A 17,017-nucleotide genomic window follows, 5' to 3' on the forward strand; every position below is an offset into this window, starting at 1 on the left:
ACGTAACATACCGAGCTTGGATTCAAATTATCGTAACGGCCAATCCCTCAAACTTCACGAAGGAACTCTCCCGTCGAAACTCTTCTCTCGGCATTCTAGATCCGCGGCTCAACAGCTGATGGACCCCACCTTATGCGCTAAAAGCGGGACCCCATCAAAAGTCAGCACTCTGAACGGACCCACCTTCCACGCGTGAGGAGGGGCTGAGGAGGGGAAGCAGGGGAAGCTCGGCTGCTCGAGATTCTTCCCGCCTTCCCTTCTTGTCATGTTTTCCGAGAGGTCAACGTCCTGAATTGGCAGTTGCCTTTTGACTTTTTTTTTTTTTCTTTCTTTTTCATTACTCCATCTTTTCTTTCTCGGGGAGACTTTGTCTGATCGATCGGTTCCCGGCGACAGCCCAGTGAGCTGACATTGAGAAAAGTGGAAGTGGAAAAAGAAGCATCCACCAGAATTTCTTCGGTACTCTTCGGTGCTTCCCGACGCAAACCGCAGCACATTTGACGACAGCTCTTTTACTCACTGTTTCACACGGTCTGATCCCACACTGCCATCCAATTGACTATCTGCTTTGTGCCTTGCGGTGGGGTTATATGAGATAGAAAAAAAATACCGAAGTGGAAGTGGAAGCTGCCCGGTGCTGTGGTTTGAATTGGTGGAGACATTGGAAAGTCTTTCCAGGGTTGAGCTTCGAGACCACAGCACAGTGTCCCTGCTGGACAGCAATTGGAAACAGAGCTTTGCTTCAGAGTTTCAAGGTGGCTGTGATCATTTGTTGAGGAATTGGTTATTGGAAACAAAATGCATTTGGCAGCGGTGAGAACAAAGACCAATGCAGTTGCCATTGGCAGGTGGAAGACTCTTTCGACCAGAACTTTATCAACAACAACAAAGTCACCCCGCACTCACATCCAAGCGATTGCTCGGCCAAGCTGTACCCGCACTGCAGCTTCCCGCCCGCTGCTAGCGTCCTCCTCCTCCTCCTCGTCTACAGCGCCTTCTTTCGTCATTCGTCCATCTTCTGTCACTCAGCAGGTCTCTCGGTTCCACTCTATCTCGTCGTCGTCGTCGTCGGTCCCCTCTTCTTCTTCGCCCAGGACTTCCACAAGACCTACAACTACTCGTCATCGCCCCAAGCTTCAGACTTCCGCTGTTCCTCCCCCGTTTCTTGTTCTTGGATCCCGCTACTGCTCTGCCCACGCCAGAGCCAAACGCCGAGAAAACATGACGGACCGCGACATTCTCCCCGACAACTTCAAGCCCACCCACTATGATCTCGAGATCCGCGATCTCGACTTCGCCTCGTGGTCCTACAAGGGCACCGTAAGGTACGCTTAAGACTTCCAAGTTTCCGGAGCCCCTTCCTTTGGCGCGATCTGACTTGCGACAACATCCAGGATCGACGGTAACCTCGTCAAGCCCACCAAGGACATCGTCCTTAACACCCTCGAAATCAAGCTCCTCAACGCCAAGTTGACGGCCGGCCAGCAATCATGGGAGTCGACCCAGTTCGCCGAGGACACCAAGGCCCAGCGCTCTACCATCTCCTTCGCCGAGGAGCTCCCCGTCGCCGACAATGTCTCCCTGACCCTCGAGTTCACCGGTGAGCTCAACCACGACATGGCCGGGTTCTACCGCTCCCAGTACAAGCCTGCTGCTCCTGCGGCCGCCAGCGTCCCCCGCGACGACGAGTTCCACTACATGCTCAGCACCCAGTTCGAGTCCTGCGATGCTCGCCGCGCCTTCCCCTGCTTCGACGAGCCCAACCTCAAGGCCACCTTCGATTTCGCCATTGAGATCCCCGAAGACCAGGTCGCCCTCTCCAACATGCCCGTCAAGGAAACCAAGCCTGCCGGCCCCAACAAGAAGCTCGTCTCTTTCGAGCGCAGCCCTGTCATGAGCACCTACCTCCTGGCCTGGGCCGTTGGCGACTTTGAGTACGTCGAGGCCTGCACCGACCGCGAGTACAACGGCAAGAAGCTCCCCGTCCGTGTTTACACCACCCGCGGCCTCAAGGAGCAGGGCAGGTGGGCCCTTGAGCACGCCCCCAAGATTATCGACTACTTCTCGGAGCAGTTCGAGATCGACTATCCTCTTCCCAAGAGCGATATCCTGGCTGTCCATGAGTTCACCCACGGCGCCATGGAGAACTGGGGTCTCGTCACCTACCGCATGACCGCTATTCTGTTCGACGAGAAGCTTTCCGAGGCCAGATTCCGCAACCGTATCGCCTACGTCGTTGCTCACGAGCTTGCCCACCAGTGGTTCGGTAACCTTGTTACCATGGATTGGTGGGATGAGCTCTGGCTTAACGAGGGTTTCGCTACTTGGGCTGGTTGGCTTGCGACCGATCACCTCCACCCTGACTGGGAGGTGTGGCCGCAATTCATCAACGAGGGCATGGACCAGGCTTTCCTCCTCGACTCTGTCCGCGCTTCGCACCCCATTCAGGTCGAGGTTCGCGACGCTCTCGATGTGAACCAGATTTTCGACAAGATCAGCTACCTCAAGGGTTGCTCCATGATTCGCATGTTGGCCTCGCACCTTGGTATTAAGACCTTCCTCAAGGGTATTGCCCTTTACCTTCAGCGCCACGCTTACGGCAATGCCAAGACTGAGGCACTCTGGAACGCTTTGAGCGAGGCCTCTGGTGTCGATGTGAACACCATTATGCGCCCCTGGATTGAGGAGCTTGGCTTCCCTGTTGTTAGCGTTACCGAGGGCCAGGACCAGATTTCCGCCAAGCAAGCCCGCTTCCTCTCTACCGGCGATGTCAAGCCTGAGGATGACAAGACCACCTGGTGGATCCCTCTGTCCCTCAAGGGCAAGGTTGGCTCCCAGGATATTGAGCCTCTGTCTTTCCAGACCAAGGAGACTACCATCGACGGCGTCAGCCAAGACTTCTACCTGCTCAATGCCAACGCCACTGGCTTCTACCGCGTCAACTACCCCGAGTCTCGTCTCAAGACTCTGGGCACTCAGCTCGCTCATCTCACTACCGAGGACAAGATCTTCATCACTGGTTCTGCGGCCGATCTCGCGTTTGCTGGCAACTCCACCACCGCCGCTCTGCTGTCTTTCGTCCATGGTCTGAAGAACGAGACCCACTACCGTGTTCTTAGCCAGGCTTTGGACTCGGTCAACACTCTCAAGTCCATCTTTGGTGATGACGAGGAAGTCAAGAAGGGTCTCGAGAAGTTCACTCTGGAGCTTATTGACAAGGCTCTCAAGGAGGTCGGCTGGGAGCCTAAGGAGGGCGAGAACTACAACATTCCTCTTCTCCGCAAGCGCCTTCTCCTCACTGCTGTCGCCAACTCGCACGAGGAGGTCATTAATGAAGCCTTCAAGCGCTGGAACGACTGGCGCGCCAACCCTAGCGGTGCTCCCATCCCTGCTGATCTCCGTCTTCCCGTCTACCGTGCTGCTATCAAGAAGGACCCCGCCAACGCCGTTGCCGCCATCAAGCACGAGTGGTTCACCACCCCCGCCATCGACGGCAAGGAGGTCTGCCTCCAAGCCCTCGGCCAGGTCACCGACGAGGCCCTCATCAAGGATGTCCTCCTGCCCTTCCTCTTCGACTCTGCGCCCCCCGCTCACCCCAGAGACTCGGTTCCCGGCGCCGATATGCACATTCTCGCTGGTAACTTGGCCGGTAACCGCATCGCGCGCCCTCTGCTCTGGGCCTACCTCCGCGACAACTGGGACAAGTTCAACGCCAAGCTCGGCGGTAACCCCATCCTTGTCGACCGCATGGTCAACGTCAGCTTGCCCAAGTTTGCGGATCTCGAGACGCTCAAGGATATCGAGGACTTCTTCAGCAAGGTCAGCACCAAGGGCTTCGACAGGACGTTGGAGCAGGTCAAGGATAAGATTAGGGGACGGGCGTCGTACAAGATTAGGGATGCTGAGGTTGTTAAGAGCTGGTTGAAGGCTAATGGGTACTAAGTTTGATTATTAAATGTAGCAATGTATGATAGGTAGGTAAATTTTGGTGTTTGCGTATGCACCCTGGTATAAGTTTGTTACTGGAATGTGCAAGTTTCATGTTTATTTTGTCAGCCCAGGCTTGGCCGCAAGTGAAGTTTCAGCGGCTTTTGGGGATGTCCTGTTCGTCCGATATTTTCGTCTTGAATATTTCATCCCGTCTCGTCCCCGACCGCTTCTCGAGTGAATGACGCACTGTTCCAACATGGAAGTTACGATGGGTGCCTGAGCAGTGTGGGCGTTCAGGACTGTGGCAGGTTTCAGCCTTTTTAATTTCCCACACTGGGGAGAGACAGACTCCAAACTAACTCGAACTCGACTTCTCCATCCGCGTCATTGAGCAATTCGAGTGTTCAATTGCTCGACTCAATTGCTCGTCGATATCATCACAACGCTGATCGACAGGCGATTACTTATAGCTACCCCTAGGCATTCGCGACCCGTCCTCTTTCATTTCAGCACCGAAGGCAGAACCCTCCAACCATCGCAGCCCGCCTCAGCTACCTAATCGCCTGTCAGTCTCAACCCCCGAATCGACCACCTCAACCTTCTCACCACTCCACGGGGCTACGGGCCCAGGCTCGCAGGCGACAGGCAACAGGCAGGCGACAGGAGGCAGTCGGCAGGTCCGCGACCACAAGCATCACAAATCACAATCATGGCCAGTTCAACCCCCACCATCACGATCTCTGGCGCCGACAATCACACCACTCCCACGACCGCTACCACTATCCCTATCCCCACTTCACGACACCAAACACGACCCCAAACCCAGACACAGAAACAGGCACAAACAACAACAGCCTTCATCTTCCACGTCTCAACCCTCGTCTACCGTCCCAGGAGCACTGGAAGCCCGTCTAGCATCAGTACCAACAGCAACGGCACCAATAGCGACTCAACAAGCTGGTCCCCTATCTCCGTTTCTGATAGCAGCTCTATCTCGGGCTACACCAGCTCCGGCTCCGATTCCACCTGGAACCAGAACATCATCATCAACCCGACAAAGTCACAGTCACACCACCACCACCCCAACCCCCTCCGCCAGCATACGGTACTGCTTCCCCGGCCGTCGGCAGGCGAGACGATTGCTCAGTTGCAAGCGGTGGGTATACCGTTTGTTATTATCTGGGAACCTGAGACGGCGTCGTCGGGATATGGAGGAGACGATGGATTCGATAACGAGTTCGCCTCAGAAGAGGAAGTAGCGAATACTATTTCTAGGGTTCTGGGGTTGAAGGATCCGATTTGTCCGATGAAGGTTGTGGGGAGGTGGACGCTTTTGAGGAGTGTTGCTGCACAGGGTCAACATTTAGTCACCAATGGGAAAGATGGTAAAAAGGGGGGAAACGAGGAGAAAGAGGTGACGGGGACTTTGGTCATTGGTGACGATGAGGAGAGGAACAGGGAGATGGCAAGGATGTTGGGGTTTCAAGCGGAGAGGGTGGTGAACGCGGAGGAGGTGGAGAGGATGTGGGGGAGGAGGGAGGTGGTTGAGGAGGAGCGGAAGGAGGAGGATGAGGAGAAGGGAGAGGTGAATGTGGTGGTGGAGAAGGAGGACCTGGGCCTAAAGCAGAACCAGACCCAGGGACAACACCTGAAGCCGACGAAGCCGACTCTGAGCTTGAGGAGCAGGCTGAGTTGCCCATTCGATGATATGAAGGTCGTCGAGGGTCTTTGCTTTTCCCCGGAGGATAAGATCGACGAGGAAAGTACAGAAGATGACGGCGTTGCGTCAGAGAAGCAAGCTGGGTTCGAGGAAAATAAAGAGGGAGCGAACAAAGGTGGCCATACAGAGTCACCGACGTCAACAACCCCTTCGACTCCCGATATTGTCCAGGGCCAATACATCCCGGTCAAGCATAGTGAGCGGACCGTGGCATATGTTCCTGTCAGTCCTACAAGCACCACAAGCTCGGAGAAAGACTTCGAGTCTCCCGTCACTCGCATTACTTCCATCATTTTCTTCTCGCCGCCATCCCTAAAGACATGGGACCGGGATGTCCGTGTTGTCAGCAAGCTGTGTCAATCACAGGGCGATGGAGAGGAAGTACCCAAGCTTTACATTGTTCAGAAACCGGGAGAGCTTGGATCTAGTAATTGGTCTCTGTCATCCTCTTCCTCCTCGCCATTGGCCTCGTCGGCATCATCAATCACCCCTTCGCCGACATCTTCCACGTCCCCTTCGGAGTCCAGTCTTGATACCCTGACCACCACAGCCTCTACCGTCTTTTCCCAAGCTTCCTCCACCTCGAGCTCCGAGTCTGTGCCATCTAAGCGACAATTCAAATTAACAATGCCTCGCACGGCATCGGACTGGATCCGCGACGTTACCACTCACTGGCGAGCCACCAATCCCAATCTCTCCGACAAGACCAAACTCCCTTATTACCTCATCGACCCCCTGACTTGCGCCCTTCAGGTTCTCGAAATCGGCCGCCAACGAGCGCAATCGACCATCTGGGCGAGGGCCAATCTCCCGGTGCACTTGCGCCAGGTACTACGTCTGGAGACGCTTTACGTCGTCGACTCGGGTGAGCACTCGTCACGTTTGTTCAACGATTTGAACAGTGCCAAAGGTGGCGATGACAGCTGCAGCAAGGACAAACATTCCGCTTCCGCTTCCGCCGACCCTGATCCTGATTTGTCCTTTCAGTGGTATCTAGCATCCCTTGGGGTGGAAGTCATTCCCGCGAAACGGTGCAGGAGGATCGGGATGAGCAATGTTTACGCTTTAGAGAAGAGGGTGCAGAAGCTGGGCTATGTGTGTCGCCCACTCCATAGTTCCAAACCTGAGCCACTACAGGACGAGGACCAGAACACCAAGAAAGTCCACGAAAACAAAGACAGCGGAGATACCAGCGCCCGCCAACCCACTACCCAGACGCACCAAAGACGAACCTCTTGGTTCCGCCAGCTGATTACGAGAGGCCAACCCCGATCATCCAAGTCTCGCAGTCCCGGTGCCGGTGGCCAGAGTCAGACTCAACGCCCCTCTACCTCTACCTCTACCAACAAGACCCGCAAGCACCACCACCACACCAAACATACCAACCACAGTAACAACAGCACCACAAACCTAACCATCAACTCAACCAACATCCCTCCCACCAATATCCCCACCGGCATCCCCCGGAGCATGACCACCCCCAACAACAGCAACGCCCCAACGACAGCAACAGCTACGACAGCCAAATTTACTCCCCCAGCGCCCTGGACATGGTTTCGCGCAGTCCCACACAAAAGGCAAGAGACATCAGTGCTATCACGGCCTTCTGCCATAGTAACAATATCGAGACGGCGGTTAAGTACGCTGTCAATCGTGAGTATTGGGAGTGTGTGGATAGGGGATTGAGGCCTGTTTGGTTGACTGGTGGGGGGGCTTGGAGTGGTGGTGCTGGGACTGGGACTGGTGGTGCTGGGACTGGGACTGCTGGTGGTGGTGCTGGTATTGGTATTGGTGCTGCTGGTATTGGTGCTGGTAGAATCTGATGGACTTGGCTGGATCGGATCTGGTCCTGATCTACCTGTTCAGGTGGTCGTCGGATGAATCATGAACTAGTTGTCATAAGGAAAGATGGATCAGGCAACGTGGATCAAAAATTTGAGGCCAGGTAGAGCTGGGGCTGAAGGGTTGATATCCAAAATATCGGACTCGAGCTTGGTAGACAGCGCATAGCCAGGCAATACAGGTACCTACCATATGTAGACAAAATGGTTAGGGACATACTTCGAGATTATGGAAGCGAATTTGAACATGGGTTTACATGTAAGTGCGAAGAGTGTAGAGGTATGGATGTACTTTTATCTAGCATTGGACTTATTACCAGTGGTCACTATTCAGGGGTTTGTTTACACCATTGCCTGACTCAGGCTAGCGAGCCTGGTGGTGCTCGGGAAAAAAAAAAAAAAAAACATGCCGGTGAAACCGTGAAACTAGGCAGCTCCTCTGGGCGTCGAGTCCACAACAACCGATTTTCAATATTATGCAAAAGAAACCAGGAAAAAAAAAGGCCGATATTTAGTAAGGTAGGTGGGAGAGAGCAAAAAGACGAAAAAAGAGATGTTGTCCTACAAGTAGGAACATCGGGAATTGAGCCCGACGTGGGGGTCGAACCCACAACCTTGAGATTAAGAGTCTCACGCTCTACCGATTGAGCTAGCCGGGCAGCTGTGCAAAGCTGCCATTTTATTGGTTGTTTTTTGCAGGTCAGATTTGGTATTCATAAACTCATCATGGTATTACTACACGGTCCAGTCCAGAAAGAACAAAAACAAGGAAGGCCACAACAACCACTTCCACTTTCTTTCTCCTCCGCGTCGTCAAATACGTCATACAAAGCAACGAACGAGAAATGGAATAAAACAAACTACACTACCTTACCAAGCCTCCCACCTCTGCCCCCCCATCGCCACCAACCGATTAAACAATTCATCCCTCAACGGCACAGCCGTGATCTTAAACCTCTTCCCCTCCGTCGTGACAATCTCCAGCCCATCCTTCACCTCCCTCTCCATACTCCAATCCACCACAATCTTGGCCTTCCATCCATACCCACCCACCTTTTTAAGCTCGGTAACATCCGCCACCGCAACCGTCCACACCGGCTTCAGGTCTTCCCTCTCCTTGCCCGCAATCACCGTGGTACTACCCTCATCCTTCCCAGCAACAAACGCCACGCTGGGGATCGTCGCCGCCGTGCTGATGTAGACGTGTCCCTTCTTGCCATTGTACCTACAATCGAATTTGACTGGGCCAGAGACGGGGATCTCGTCCTTGGGGGGCACTACACCCAGCCGGTCCTTGGCGTGATGAGCGCCCAGCTTGGCGCGGACGTGATCGGTTGCTCCGCCCGTGTGGACTAAGCCGGCAGTGACGTTCTTGATCCACCCCAGCACCTTGTTGGATTTCTTAGTCTGCTTGTTCTTGGAGTGGGAGTCGACGTCGAAGCCGGCCTCTCGCAGGCCATCTTTGGGATCGGTGTGCGCTGCTTCGTCCAGCTCGGAGGGGGAAGCTTCAAGTGGGTAGGCGGCTCCCTCAGCGCGCATTTGGGCTTCGGAGTCGAGGGATGCCGGGCCGTTGGCTGGGTCTTGGACTGGTTGCTCGACTACGCGCGGGGGAGGGGGCAGAGGCGCTTTGTTGGCTTCGCCGATGCGTAGGAGGGTGAGGGTTAGCTGGGCGTTGGTGGGGACGCCCTTGAGCAGGGTGTTGCGCAGCTCGAGAAGCTTTTGCCAGTCGGGGATGATCCGGTTGAGGTATTCCATGCCGGGCCGGATGATGGGGTCGCCGAACATGCCGAAGCCGAAGAAGAAGGTGAGGGATTTGACGAACATGTAGGAGGTCACAAAGAGGGAGGCGCCGAAGAGGGGGATTACGAGGGTGGCTAGACGAAGGCGGTGGGTGTCCTTTGGGAAGGGAGGGGTGGGGGATAGGGCGCTGGTATTTGATTAGTTATTCCAGTCATACTATGCGGCTGTGAGGAAGGATTCGAGATAACCTACTTGGCGAGACGCTCATAGTTGTCACTGATGTTACCGACCACCTGCATCAAGGGTCGAAGCTTGGCCCACATGGCCAGCTCCATGGGCTTCTTGGTCTTATCTTGGACTGTATTCCCAATGTCAGCAGTCTGATGGTCAGAGAGAAAGAGAGACAAGGTGTTAGCTGAATGAACTCACCATCTCCCGCAGGATGTTTACCCGCAGCACTGCTCACAGCGAGCTCAGCGAGTCCGTTGACCAAGTTATCAGCTTCCTGCTCAACCGCCTCGCCCTTGTGATTCTCGGGGGCACCAGTAGCACTGTCCTTGCTACCGAGGGTGCCCGCCCACGGCTTTTGCACGCCACCAGTGTTGGAGTCAACAAGGGCGATGGGTGCTGGCGGGAAGAGCAGCTCGCGTGTGGGGGGATAGACAATGAGCGCAATGATCACGCCGGTGATGAGGGGCATGATAAAGTCAAAGAGCCAGGCGACGAAGTAGACTCCGGCAAACCAGGCTGTTCGCTTCTTCTCGCGCCAGGACCGGAGGCGAGCAACGTGCTTAACGGCGGCGAGGATGCCAACTACGACGGTGGTGTAGAGACGCTCGATGTTAGCGCGCATCTTGTCGGGAGAGAATTCTTCCTCCTCCGCCGTGTTGAGGTCCAGGCCACCGGGCACGGGAGTTACCACTGCCTTGTTGTGGATGATTTGCTGTGGTAAGTGTTAGACGGAGGCTTGACTTCCAGATAGTACCCGATGGGTAGCTTGTGTGGTTTACTTGCCTTGTTGAAGCGGCGGACGAGCAGCCATAGCTCCTCATTGTCAATACCGCCGACCAGAGGGGCAGCAATCTCCTGCTTGGGTTCGTTCCAGCCCAGGTTGCGAACCTCCTTTTCGCTCTCAAGCTGGGCGGCGCCCTTTAGCTTGTGGTCCTCGGTGGCCAGGGCATGGGAAAGCGTATGACCATCTTCAAGACCGCCTGCTGACTTGTCAAAGGCCTTCTTGGATTGCAGGATATCCTGGGCATTTTCAGCGGGCAGAGGCAGGAGATCCTTAAGTCCTGTACCAGGACCCGTGTCGCCGGTGATGGGATTCTCTTCCTTCTCCCCGGTGAGGGGATCGGCTCTCTTTTCAGTCAAGTTTTCGTCCAGCATGATGGCGGGTTTCGTTACCACATCTAGGGTTGTTGTGGTAGTCGTTGAAGGCTTTGTTATGTCTGCAGGAGTAATAAAGCAGAGGTAGCGAAACCGGGTATGATCAATGGAAGGAGGGGAGGATTAGTTGAAAATGTTAAGGGCTGGGAGTCGTCTGATATTGAAGTCTTCTGGGGTCCTGGAGGGGGAGTGTGGTACTTTGATGGAAGAGTCCAGACACATGGGCGGGGCATCAGGTATCCCAGCATCCCGAGAGAGAGATGCCATGACGACGGGACGGGAGTCTGGAAGCGGTGCTAAGGTTGGACAAGGACGACTCCCGTCCGAACGGGAAAGGGTCGACGGGACGGGACTTATGACATCAATGGCGCCAAGAAAGGGGACCGCTGGGGGACCACTGGAACCATTGGGGACCTGCCACTGTGACGACGCTGGGCGGTGTTAGTGCAAAGCTGACAGATTCCAGGGTTCCGGATCTGCAATGCCAACTTGGATTCAGCTTCGTATCACAAAGGCTTCTCCATCAACCCGGATTACTTGTTTTCTGGCTCATTCTCCACGAAGCAATTGTATTTAAAACTATCTGGACACTCACAGAGGCAGTCCCTAGTTTGTTTGTCGTCTCTCTTGCCTGCCCGGCGCAGAGTGCTGGGCAAACAAGCATCGGCTGTACTAACACTTATACGTCATGCCAAGCCGCTGCAACAAGTGGCCGCCAGCTGCAAGGAACCATCCGTCAACAAGGCACTATCCCGTCCTAACAATTTCCAGCCGTAGACTGACATTGGCAAAACAGCACTCGGTGCTTTGATCTTGTTACGCGCTGACTTGGAAATTAAGAATTGGTAATGAATGGTTTAGTTGGAGCTTATGGATCGCAGAACGAAATGGTTCTAGACTTGTATATCGGATGAACGCCGATGCTGGGCGTGCACCGGTACAGTTCATCTGATGATGCCAAGTACATAATTGTTAAGGACTGATCCCCTGGCCCCACTTACAGATGGGATGCTCGCAGAAGTGGTGACGACATACATTTGTCTTTTGGCCATTAACAACACCACGCATCCCCATCTCGACTTGCCTCGGTATACTCGTTGAGACAACAACCATTGTACTCTCACAGCTTTACTTCCTGCACCCAATTCATACTGCCATTCTCGCTGAAAACGCCATCTAAACCCTCCACCTCACGACACCATGACCGTCACCACTCCCGAACACGTTTTCCAGCTCACAGGCTCCTGCAACAACTACCCTTGGGGCAAAAAGGGAAAACAGTCGCTAGCCGCTCAACTATGCGCAAAGACCGACAAGAGCTTCCAGATCAAAGACGATGAGTTCTACTCGGAAATGTGGTTCGGCGATTATCCCGACTTTCCAGCAAAGAAGTTCGATACGGGAGAGCCCCTGAAAGACATGCTAGAAAAGAACAAGGAGCAGCTGCTGGGAAAGAAGGTTATTGATAACCTCGACGGCCAACTTCCGTACTTGCCAAAGGTATGGTTTCAATATGTTACTCGGATCGTAAACGTAGAGGTACTCATAGCTTGGACCCCTCGTGCTGACTTCTTACCTCCTCCAGATCCTTTCCATCGCAAAAGCCCTCCCGCTCCAAATCCACCCCAACAAGGAGCTTGCGACAAAGCTCCACAAGAAGGACCCCGAGAACTTTACCGATCCCAATCATAAGCCGGAAATTGCCGTGGCTCTGTCCAAGTTCGAAGTCTTTGCCGGATGGAAGCCTCTTTCCGACATTGTGCCTCTCTTCCAGCTTTCCTTCCTCCGCCAGTATGTTCCCGCAGGGACCACCGACACCTGGACCGACGTCACCCTCCGTGAGATTACCCGAAGTCTGCTCAAGGCTGAAGAGTCTAGCGTAGAATTTGTCGCCCAATCGCTTCTCAAGACCTCCAAGGAAGATCTCGGACCCAAGAATGCCTACATCCCCGATCTGATTCCTCGTCTACAGGATCAGTACGGCCCCAAGGATCCGGGAACTCTCGTCGCCCTCCTCTGCATGAACTTCATGGTGCTCCAGCCCGGTGACTCCATCTACATCCCCGCCGATGGTATCCACGCTTACCTGTCGGGTGACATTGTCGAGTGCATGGCCCGCAGCAACAATGTGCTCAACGCCGGGTTCTGTCCTCCCGCCGACCGCAACAGCTACGACTTGTTCTCCGAGACGCTGACGTTCCAAGCGCATACCGCGGCGGACATGCTGCTGCCGAGCAAGAAGAGCGAGAAGAGCAAGGAGGGGCGCACGGTGGTGTATAAGCCGCCCATGAGCGAGTTCGATATGCTCAAGGCTGACCTAGGAGCTGGGGAGAGCGATGAGATTGCGCCGAGCGATGGGCCTGGCGTGTTGATTGTTACAAGTGGCGAAGGGACAATGCTGGCTGATGGCAAGACATTTGACTTGAAGGAGGGTTCCATCTTCTTTGTGGCACCGGAGACGGCGGTTGTCTGGAAGACCGAAAAGGGGATGCAAATCCACATGGCGGTTGTTTGAGGAGCGAAATCCTCCTACGGTAAACCTTCTTTTCTTCCTCCCTGTTAAGCCCAGATACCTTATGTTCATACTACTGGCACCCAAACAAGACTTGTACCAAACTTTCACCTTTGCTCCAAGAAAATGTGATCATTCCATGTACCTGGCTCTGTTCTCTCTTTCCTGGGTGTTCCAGAGACAGCAGCTAGTACTTCCAAGTCCAACGCAGGCATACCAGCCCACCAGTGTACTGCATGCAAGACACCTTCCCGTTTTCTCGATTTCTTATGACTCTTTCGGGTATGCTTGTGGTCGGATTGTTTGAAGACATGATGTGCTCTTGGACATAGGAAGGAGCTACTAGATACAAGTCAAGTATCACCAAGCAACTGGGTACTGCGGTGAGCATGTACTTCTCAATCACGCCCCCGCTTCTCCCTTCGCCTTCCGTTTGAAGTCACATTACCTAACCAGCACGGCAGGAGACAGCTGTGGACTGGCAGGAGAGAACTTGCTCATGACGTGATTTTTCGGGGGATCTGCTCCTGTCATGCGCGGTATATAAGTACAACTCCCCGAGGCAATGTTTCAGATTCCCAACGGACTTATCTTCATCATTCTTCTCAGGTTCTCCATTTTATCAACAGACCATATCCCACACCATAGCCGTTCTACCGTACATTTATTTTCGATCGCACTTGTTCGAATTCCTCGCCAGCTGTCAACTGCTACCCACGCGAGATGTCTCAGTATCCGAACCATGACCCGGCAGGGTCTTCATCCGGCCAACAGCAAGAGAACACAGATGAGCAGAACACGCCGCCATTCTTCACAAACTACGACTACCAGGATCCGAGCTTCCTAGGCCTTGAACAGCCCTCAACAACCACTTATCATGATCCGACCAGTTCGTCATTTGGTACTTGGCCGAGTCAACCAGGCGTCCACATGCAACCTACATCCAATACGTCTTCGACTTTTCCGAACCAGTATTATTCCGCTATGCCATTCAATGGCACGGGAATGGGCAACCTGGTTGAGCCTTCTCCCAGCAACAGCTTTTTGCCTATGAGTGGCGCTTCCCAGGCAGCTCACCGGTCGCTGGCTCAATCAGATGTCGGATTCGGGGGCTGCAATCACCCAGTGGCTGGAGGAACAATGGGTACTGGACAAATCGCGGGGGATGGTCAGAACCCACGCTTTCAGCCCTTTCATCAGCAGTCACCGCCTGGCAATTACGTCCCTCAGTCACAGTCGCTGGATTCCACCCAGTTCGCATCTCCTGCAACATTCCAAGGGCAACAGCAACACGTTAATATGGGACAGCATCCGAGCTTCAAATACCAGCAGCCTTTGACACAGACGGCGGAGGGGACGGGCCTATTGTACGGAAACCAAGGATACGATGCCTCTTACGGTAACGAGCGTCGCCATACTCTGGAACCAAAGCATAACGACTCCCAGGAAAGACACATGGCAGGAAATGACATTCATGGTGAGGTGCAGAACGAGATAGCCTAGGAAGGTCAATTCAACTTCCCAAGCAATGGTGAAACTGCTGGAGAAGGCTTGCCTATGGAGTCATCCGATGTGGAAGGTCAACACAACGTCGAGGCTTCTAGGCCTGAAGAAAGAGCCGACACAGCGGAACAGGATACTCAAGGCCACCGAACCGGAGATACAAATGTCGGCTTGAATCTTACCACTGTTACGCCTGAGCCCTGGTATTGTGGAAGATGCAACACAGGGTTTACGGTTATGCGTTGGCTATCAAGACATAGAAACTGGAAATGTGGGAGCTGTGATGCAGCCTACGGATGTATCGTCCATGTGCGGCATCATATGCAGGCGATGCACGCCGGTCAAGAGAATTCACCCATGCCTTTGAGCAATCTACTACTTGGATGCCGCTGGTGCAACGATACTTTCAAGGGAACGGGCGGCCTAGCGAGTCACAAACGGGGTCACTTTCCCCAGACACTTGGCGCATCTGCTTCCTGGGCGTGTCCGGAAGAGGGCTGTACAGAAATCCAAGATCCACAACCAAGGGATGAAGTAGTGAAACACATGCTTTCGAGGCACGACGACCTCTACATATTACCTATTGATTGCGACCCTCTATGGGTACAAAAATTGGACTCGATGGGCTATCTGTGTCCATTCGAAGAATGCAAAAGAGCAAATGATTCGTTGGAGGAGCTAAGAAGGCACATGAAGAGCCACGAGAGAAACAAAATCATCACTCAACAAGCACCAGTGGCTCCCGTGTCACAGCCCGGAAATTCGGACATGCTTCCCGGCTCTCCAAGCGGCGCGAGATTCAATGGATCGTCATCAAATATGACACATCCTGATGGAGAAGAAGATGAAAGACTTGTGTCGGGTGGATATGGAGGACACGACGGTCCGAACGACCAGCCTGAGCAGCATCCCAGCCCAGAGTTGCAACATCAAGGCATAGAGTCGGTCCCGCTCGCTGACTCTTCCGATGCTGGTACCAGCCTACCAGGCACTCAAGCCCACGAAAGCACACTTCAGGGAGGACAAGCCCAGCCACAGCAACGGCCATCCGTCAACTCTGCGTCTACCGGGTTCAAATGCCCAGCCTGTGCCGCAGCGTTTTCTACAAATGCGGTACGATCTGCGCATATAGCCTGGTCGTGTCCGGCCAGCCCTCGGACAGAAAGACGTAACTCACCAATTGGGGTGGCTTGTTATCGTCCGACTTTCCGCGAGGGCCAACTTGAAGGCTGTTGGGCACTTGGCATTCCTCACCACGTGGAAGCGGTACGGCTGCATCTGAAGATTAAACACAATATGTCTGACGCAGAGGTGGCAGAGGTGGTTCTGTGTCCTTTCGAATATTGTGGGGAGCCCTGCATAGGGAAAGTAGAATTGTGGCGGCACATTAACAGTAAGCATGATAAGCAGGACATGGACATACCCGAGGGCTGCTCTCTTTGTCCTTTCGAAGGATGCACGGATTTCCCGTTTCCAAACGCCGAAGAATTACAGAAACACCTGGCCTTCTTGCACGAGGGCAAGGGCCCGGTCGTCGAACACTGAAGGGAAGACACCTCGTATGCGTGCTGGGGATGTTCACGACGGGGGAGGGAGTCAATGGTCAATAATACACGATGTGTGTTCAGCGGAGCATGAGCTTTTCGTTCTGTCATTTGCGACATCAAACCTGGGTTCCTGACACTGGGGTTGTTTTGGTCTACTGGGAAGTGGAAAGGCAGGACTTTTTGTCCATGGAAAGCGAAAACTGGCCTGTGTACAAGTCGTCAAGGGCGTTACGTTCCTGTTTCCTCATTCTGTAACTTTTCTCTCACATGATAGCACAGATACTGGGTAGAGTCTTATGAATATCCATCAGAGATGCGCCCTCAAGCTGTGTGAGATGTGGATAGGCGATATTTCGTAACGCAAATCTCCGTGTAAGCCATTTTTTCCTTTGGGGGTTCTGGGCGCCAACTCAAGTCTTCCTTTGCCCCCTACATGAGCCGAACTTCTGGGAGAGTTTTTAATCTGTGGCAATCTGAATTACACTGCAAATGCTAAGGTTGACATGGCCATTTCAACCACGAAGAGTAGCAGAAGATTCCCGAGAAAAGCCCCAATAATTAAAACAGTATGAGCGAGACTAAATCAATTGGTTGTCTCCACTTTGGTTCATTGCATAGTATTAGTTTGCTGAAACTGGATGCTTTTTGCGCCACGCAACACGCGTGTCTCGAACGAGCGCAATCCGGACCGCAACTTCAAACCCCGAGGCTATGGCGCACTTTTCATATAGAGTCTCTCGGATAAAGTCTCAGATATCTCTTCCTGGACCCCAAAAGTCTTTTCTCGAATTTTGACAGATTTTTAGAAAAATGTCACGTTGTGGTTTTGCTTTGTTCC

General features: G+C 53.6%; 5 protein-coding genes and 1 non-coding gene across 6 annotated transcripts; 4 read left to right on the top strand and 2 right to left on the bottom strand.

Moving 5' to 3' along the window:
- Positions 1–648: 648 nt before the first annotated feature.
- Positions 649–4,291, top strand: B0H65DRAFT_173895 (peptidase family M1-domain-containing protein). Its single transcript, XM_062821410.1, has 2 exons — positions 649–1,325; positions 1,395–4,291. Exons 1-2 carry the CDS (start codon positions 799–801, stop codon positions 3,940–3,942), a joined length of 3,075 nt encoding a protein of 1,024 aa, XP_062683454.1. The 5' UTR covers positions 649–798; the 3' UTR covers positions 3,943–4,291.
- On the top strand, positions 4,154–7,826 carry B0H65DRAFT_463216 (uncharacterized protein). The gene has a single exon (XM_062826688.1). It carries the CDS (start codon positions 4,640–4,642, stop codon positions 7,334–7,336), a length of 2,697 nt encoding a protein of 898 aa, XP_062683455.1. The 5' UTR covers positions 4,154–4,639; the 3' UTR covers positions 7,337–7,826.
- Positions 7,827–8,077: 251 nt separating this feature from the next.
- Positions 8,078–8,150, bottom strand: B0H65DRAFT_t186. Its single transcript has one exon. It is a non-coding gene; the product is annotated as a tRNA-Lys (tRNA).
- Positions 8,151–8,171: 21 nt separating this feature from the next.
- B0H65DRAFT_173913 (uncharacterized protein) lies at positions 8,172–10,797 on the bottom strand. Its single transcript, XM_062821411.1, has 4 exons — positions 10,246–10,797; positions 9,661–10,174; positions 9,484–9,589; positions 8,172–9,418 (listed from the first exon to the last, which is right to left on the bottom strand). The coding sequence occupies exons 1-4, from the start codon at positions 10,615–10,617 to the stop codon at positions 8,362–8,364; spliced, it is 2,049 nt and encodes a 682-aa protein (XP_062683456.1). The 5' UTR covers positions 10,618–10,797; the 3' UTR covers positions 8,172–8,361.
- An 886-nt stretch (positions 10,798–11,683) lies between these two features.
- Positions 11,684–13,536, top strand: B0H65DRAFT_523260 (mannose-6-phosphate isomerase). The gene is made up of 2 exons (XM_062828786.1): positions 11,684–12,117; positions 12,203–13,536. The coding sequence occupies exons 1-2, from the start codon at positions 11,818–11,820 to the stop codon at positions 13,130–13,132; spliced, it is 1,230 nt and encodes a 409-aa protein (XP_062683457.1). The 5' UTR covers positions 11,684–11,817; the 3' UTR covers positions 13,133–13,536.
- A 61-nt stretch (positions 13,537–13,597) lies between these two features.
- Positions 13,598–16,177, top strand: B0H65DRAFT_523263 (uncharacterized protein; the record flags this gene model as incomplete). The annotated part of the gene is made up of 3 exons (XM_062828787.1): positions 13,598–14,350; positions 14,633–15,817; positions 16,127–16,177. Exons 1-3 carry the CDS (start codon positions 13,853–13,855, stop codon positions 16,175–16,177), a joined length of 1,734 nt encoding a protein of 577 aa, XP_062683458.1. The 5' UTR covers positions 13,598–13,852.
- Positions 16,178–17,017: the final 840 nt, after the last annotated feature.

Source organism: Neurospora tetraspora, assembly GCF_033439725.1.
Source record: "Neurospora tetraspora strain CBS 560.94 chromosome Unknown B0H65scaffold_3, whole genome shotgun sequence".
In the NCBI taxonomy this organism is placed as follows: Eukaryota; Fungi; Ascomycota; class Sordariomycetes; order Sordariales; family Sordariaceae; genus Neurospora; species Neurospora tetraspora.

What these genes read in the sequence shown, in the direction of transcription:
- B0H65DRAFT_523260 (XM_062828786.1), top strand. Translation starts at nt 11,818, where the DNA reads ATGACCGTCACCACTCCCGAACACGTTTTCCAGCTCACAGGCTCCTGC. An exon ending in AACTTCCGTACTTGCCAAAG is followed by an intron (nt 12,118 to 12,202) that starts GTATGGTTTCAA and finishes TACCTCCTCCAG; the next exon opens with ATCCTTTCCATCGCAAAAGC.
- B0H65DRAFT_463216 (XM_062826688.1), top strand. Translation starts at nt 4,640, where the DNA reads ATGGCCAGTTCAACCCCCACCATCACGATCTCTGGCGCCGACAATCAC.
- B0H65DRAFT_173913 (XM_062821411.1), bottom strand. Translation starts at nt 10,617, where the DNA reads ATGCTGGACGAAAACTTGACTGAAAAGAGAGCCGATCCCCTCACCGGG. An exon ending in TAAACATCCTGCGGGAGATG is followed by an intron (nt 9,590 to 9,660) that starts GTGAGTTCATTC and finishes TTGGGAATACAG; the next exon opens with TCCAAGATAAGACCAAGAAG. An exon ending in AACTATGAGCGTCTCGCCAA is followed by an intron (nt 9,419 to 9,483) that starts GTAGGTTATCTC and finishes ATCAAATACCAG; the next exon opens with CGCCCTATCCCCCACCCCTC.
- B0H65DRAFT_173895 (XM_062821410.1), top strand. Translation starts at nt 799, where the DNA reads ATGCATTTGGCAGCGGTGAGAACAAAGACCAATGCAGTTGCCATTGGC. An exon ending in TCCTACAAGGGCACCGTAAG is followed by an intron (nt 1,326 to 1,394) that starts GTACGCTTAAGA and finishes GACAACATCCAG; the next exon opens with GATCGACGGTAACCTCGTCA.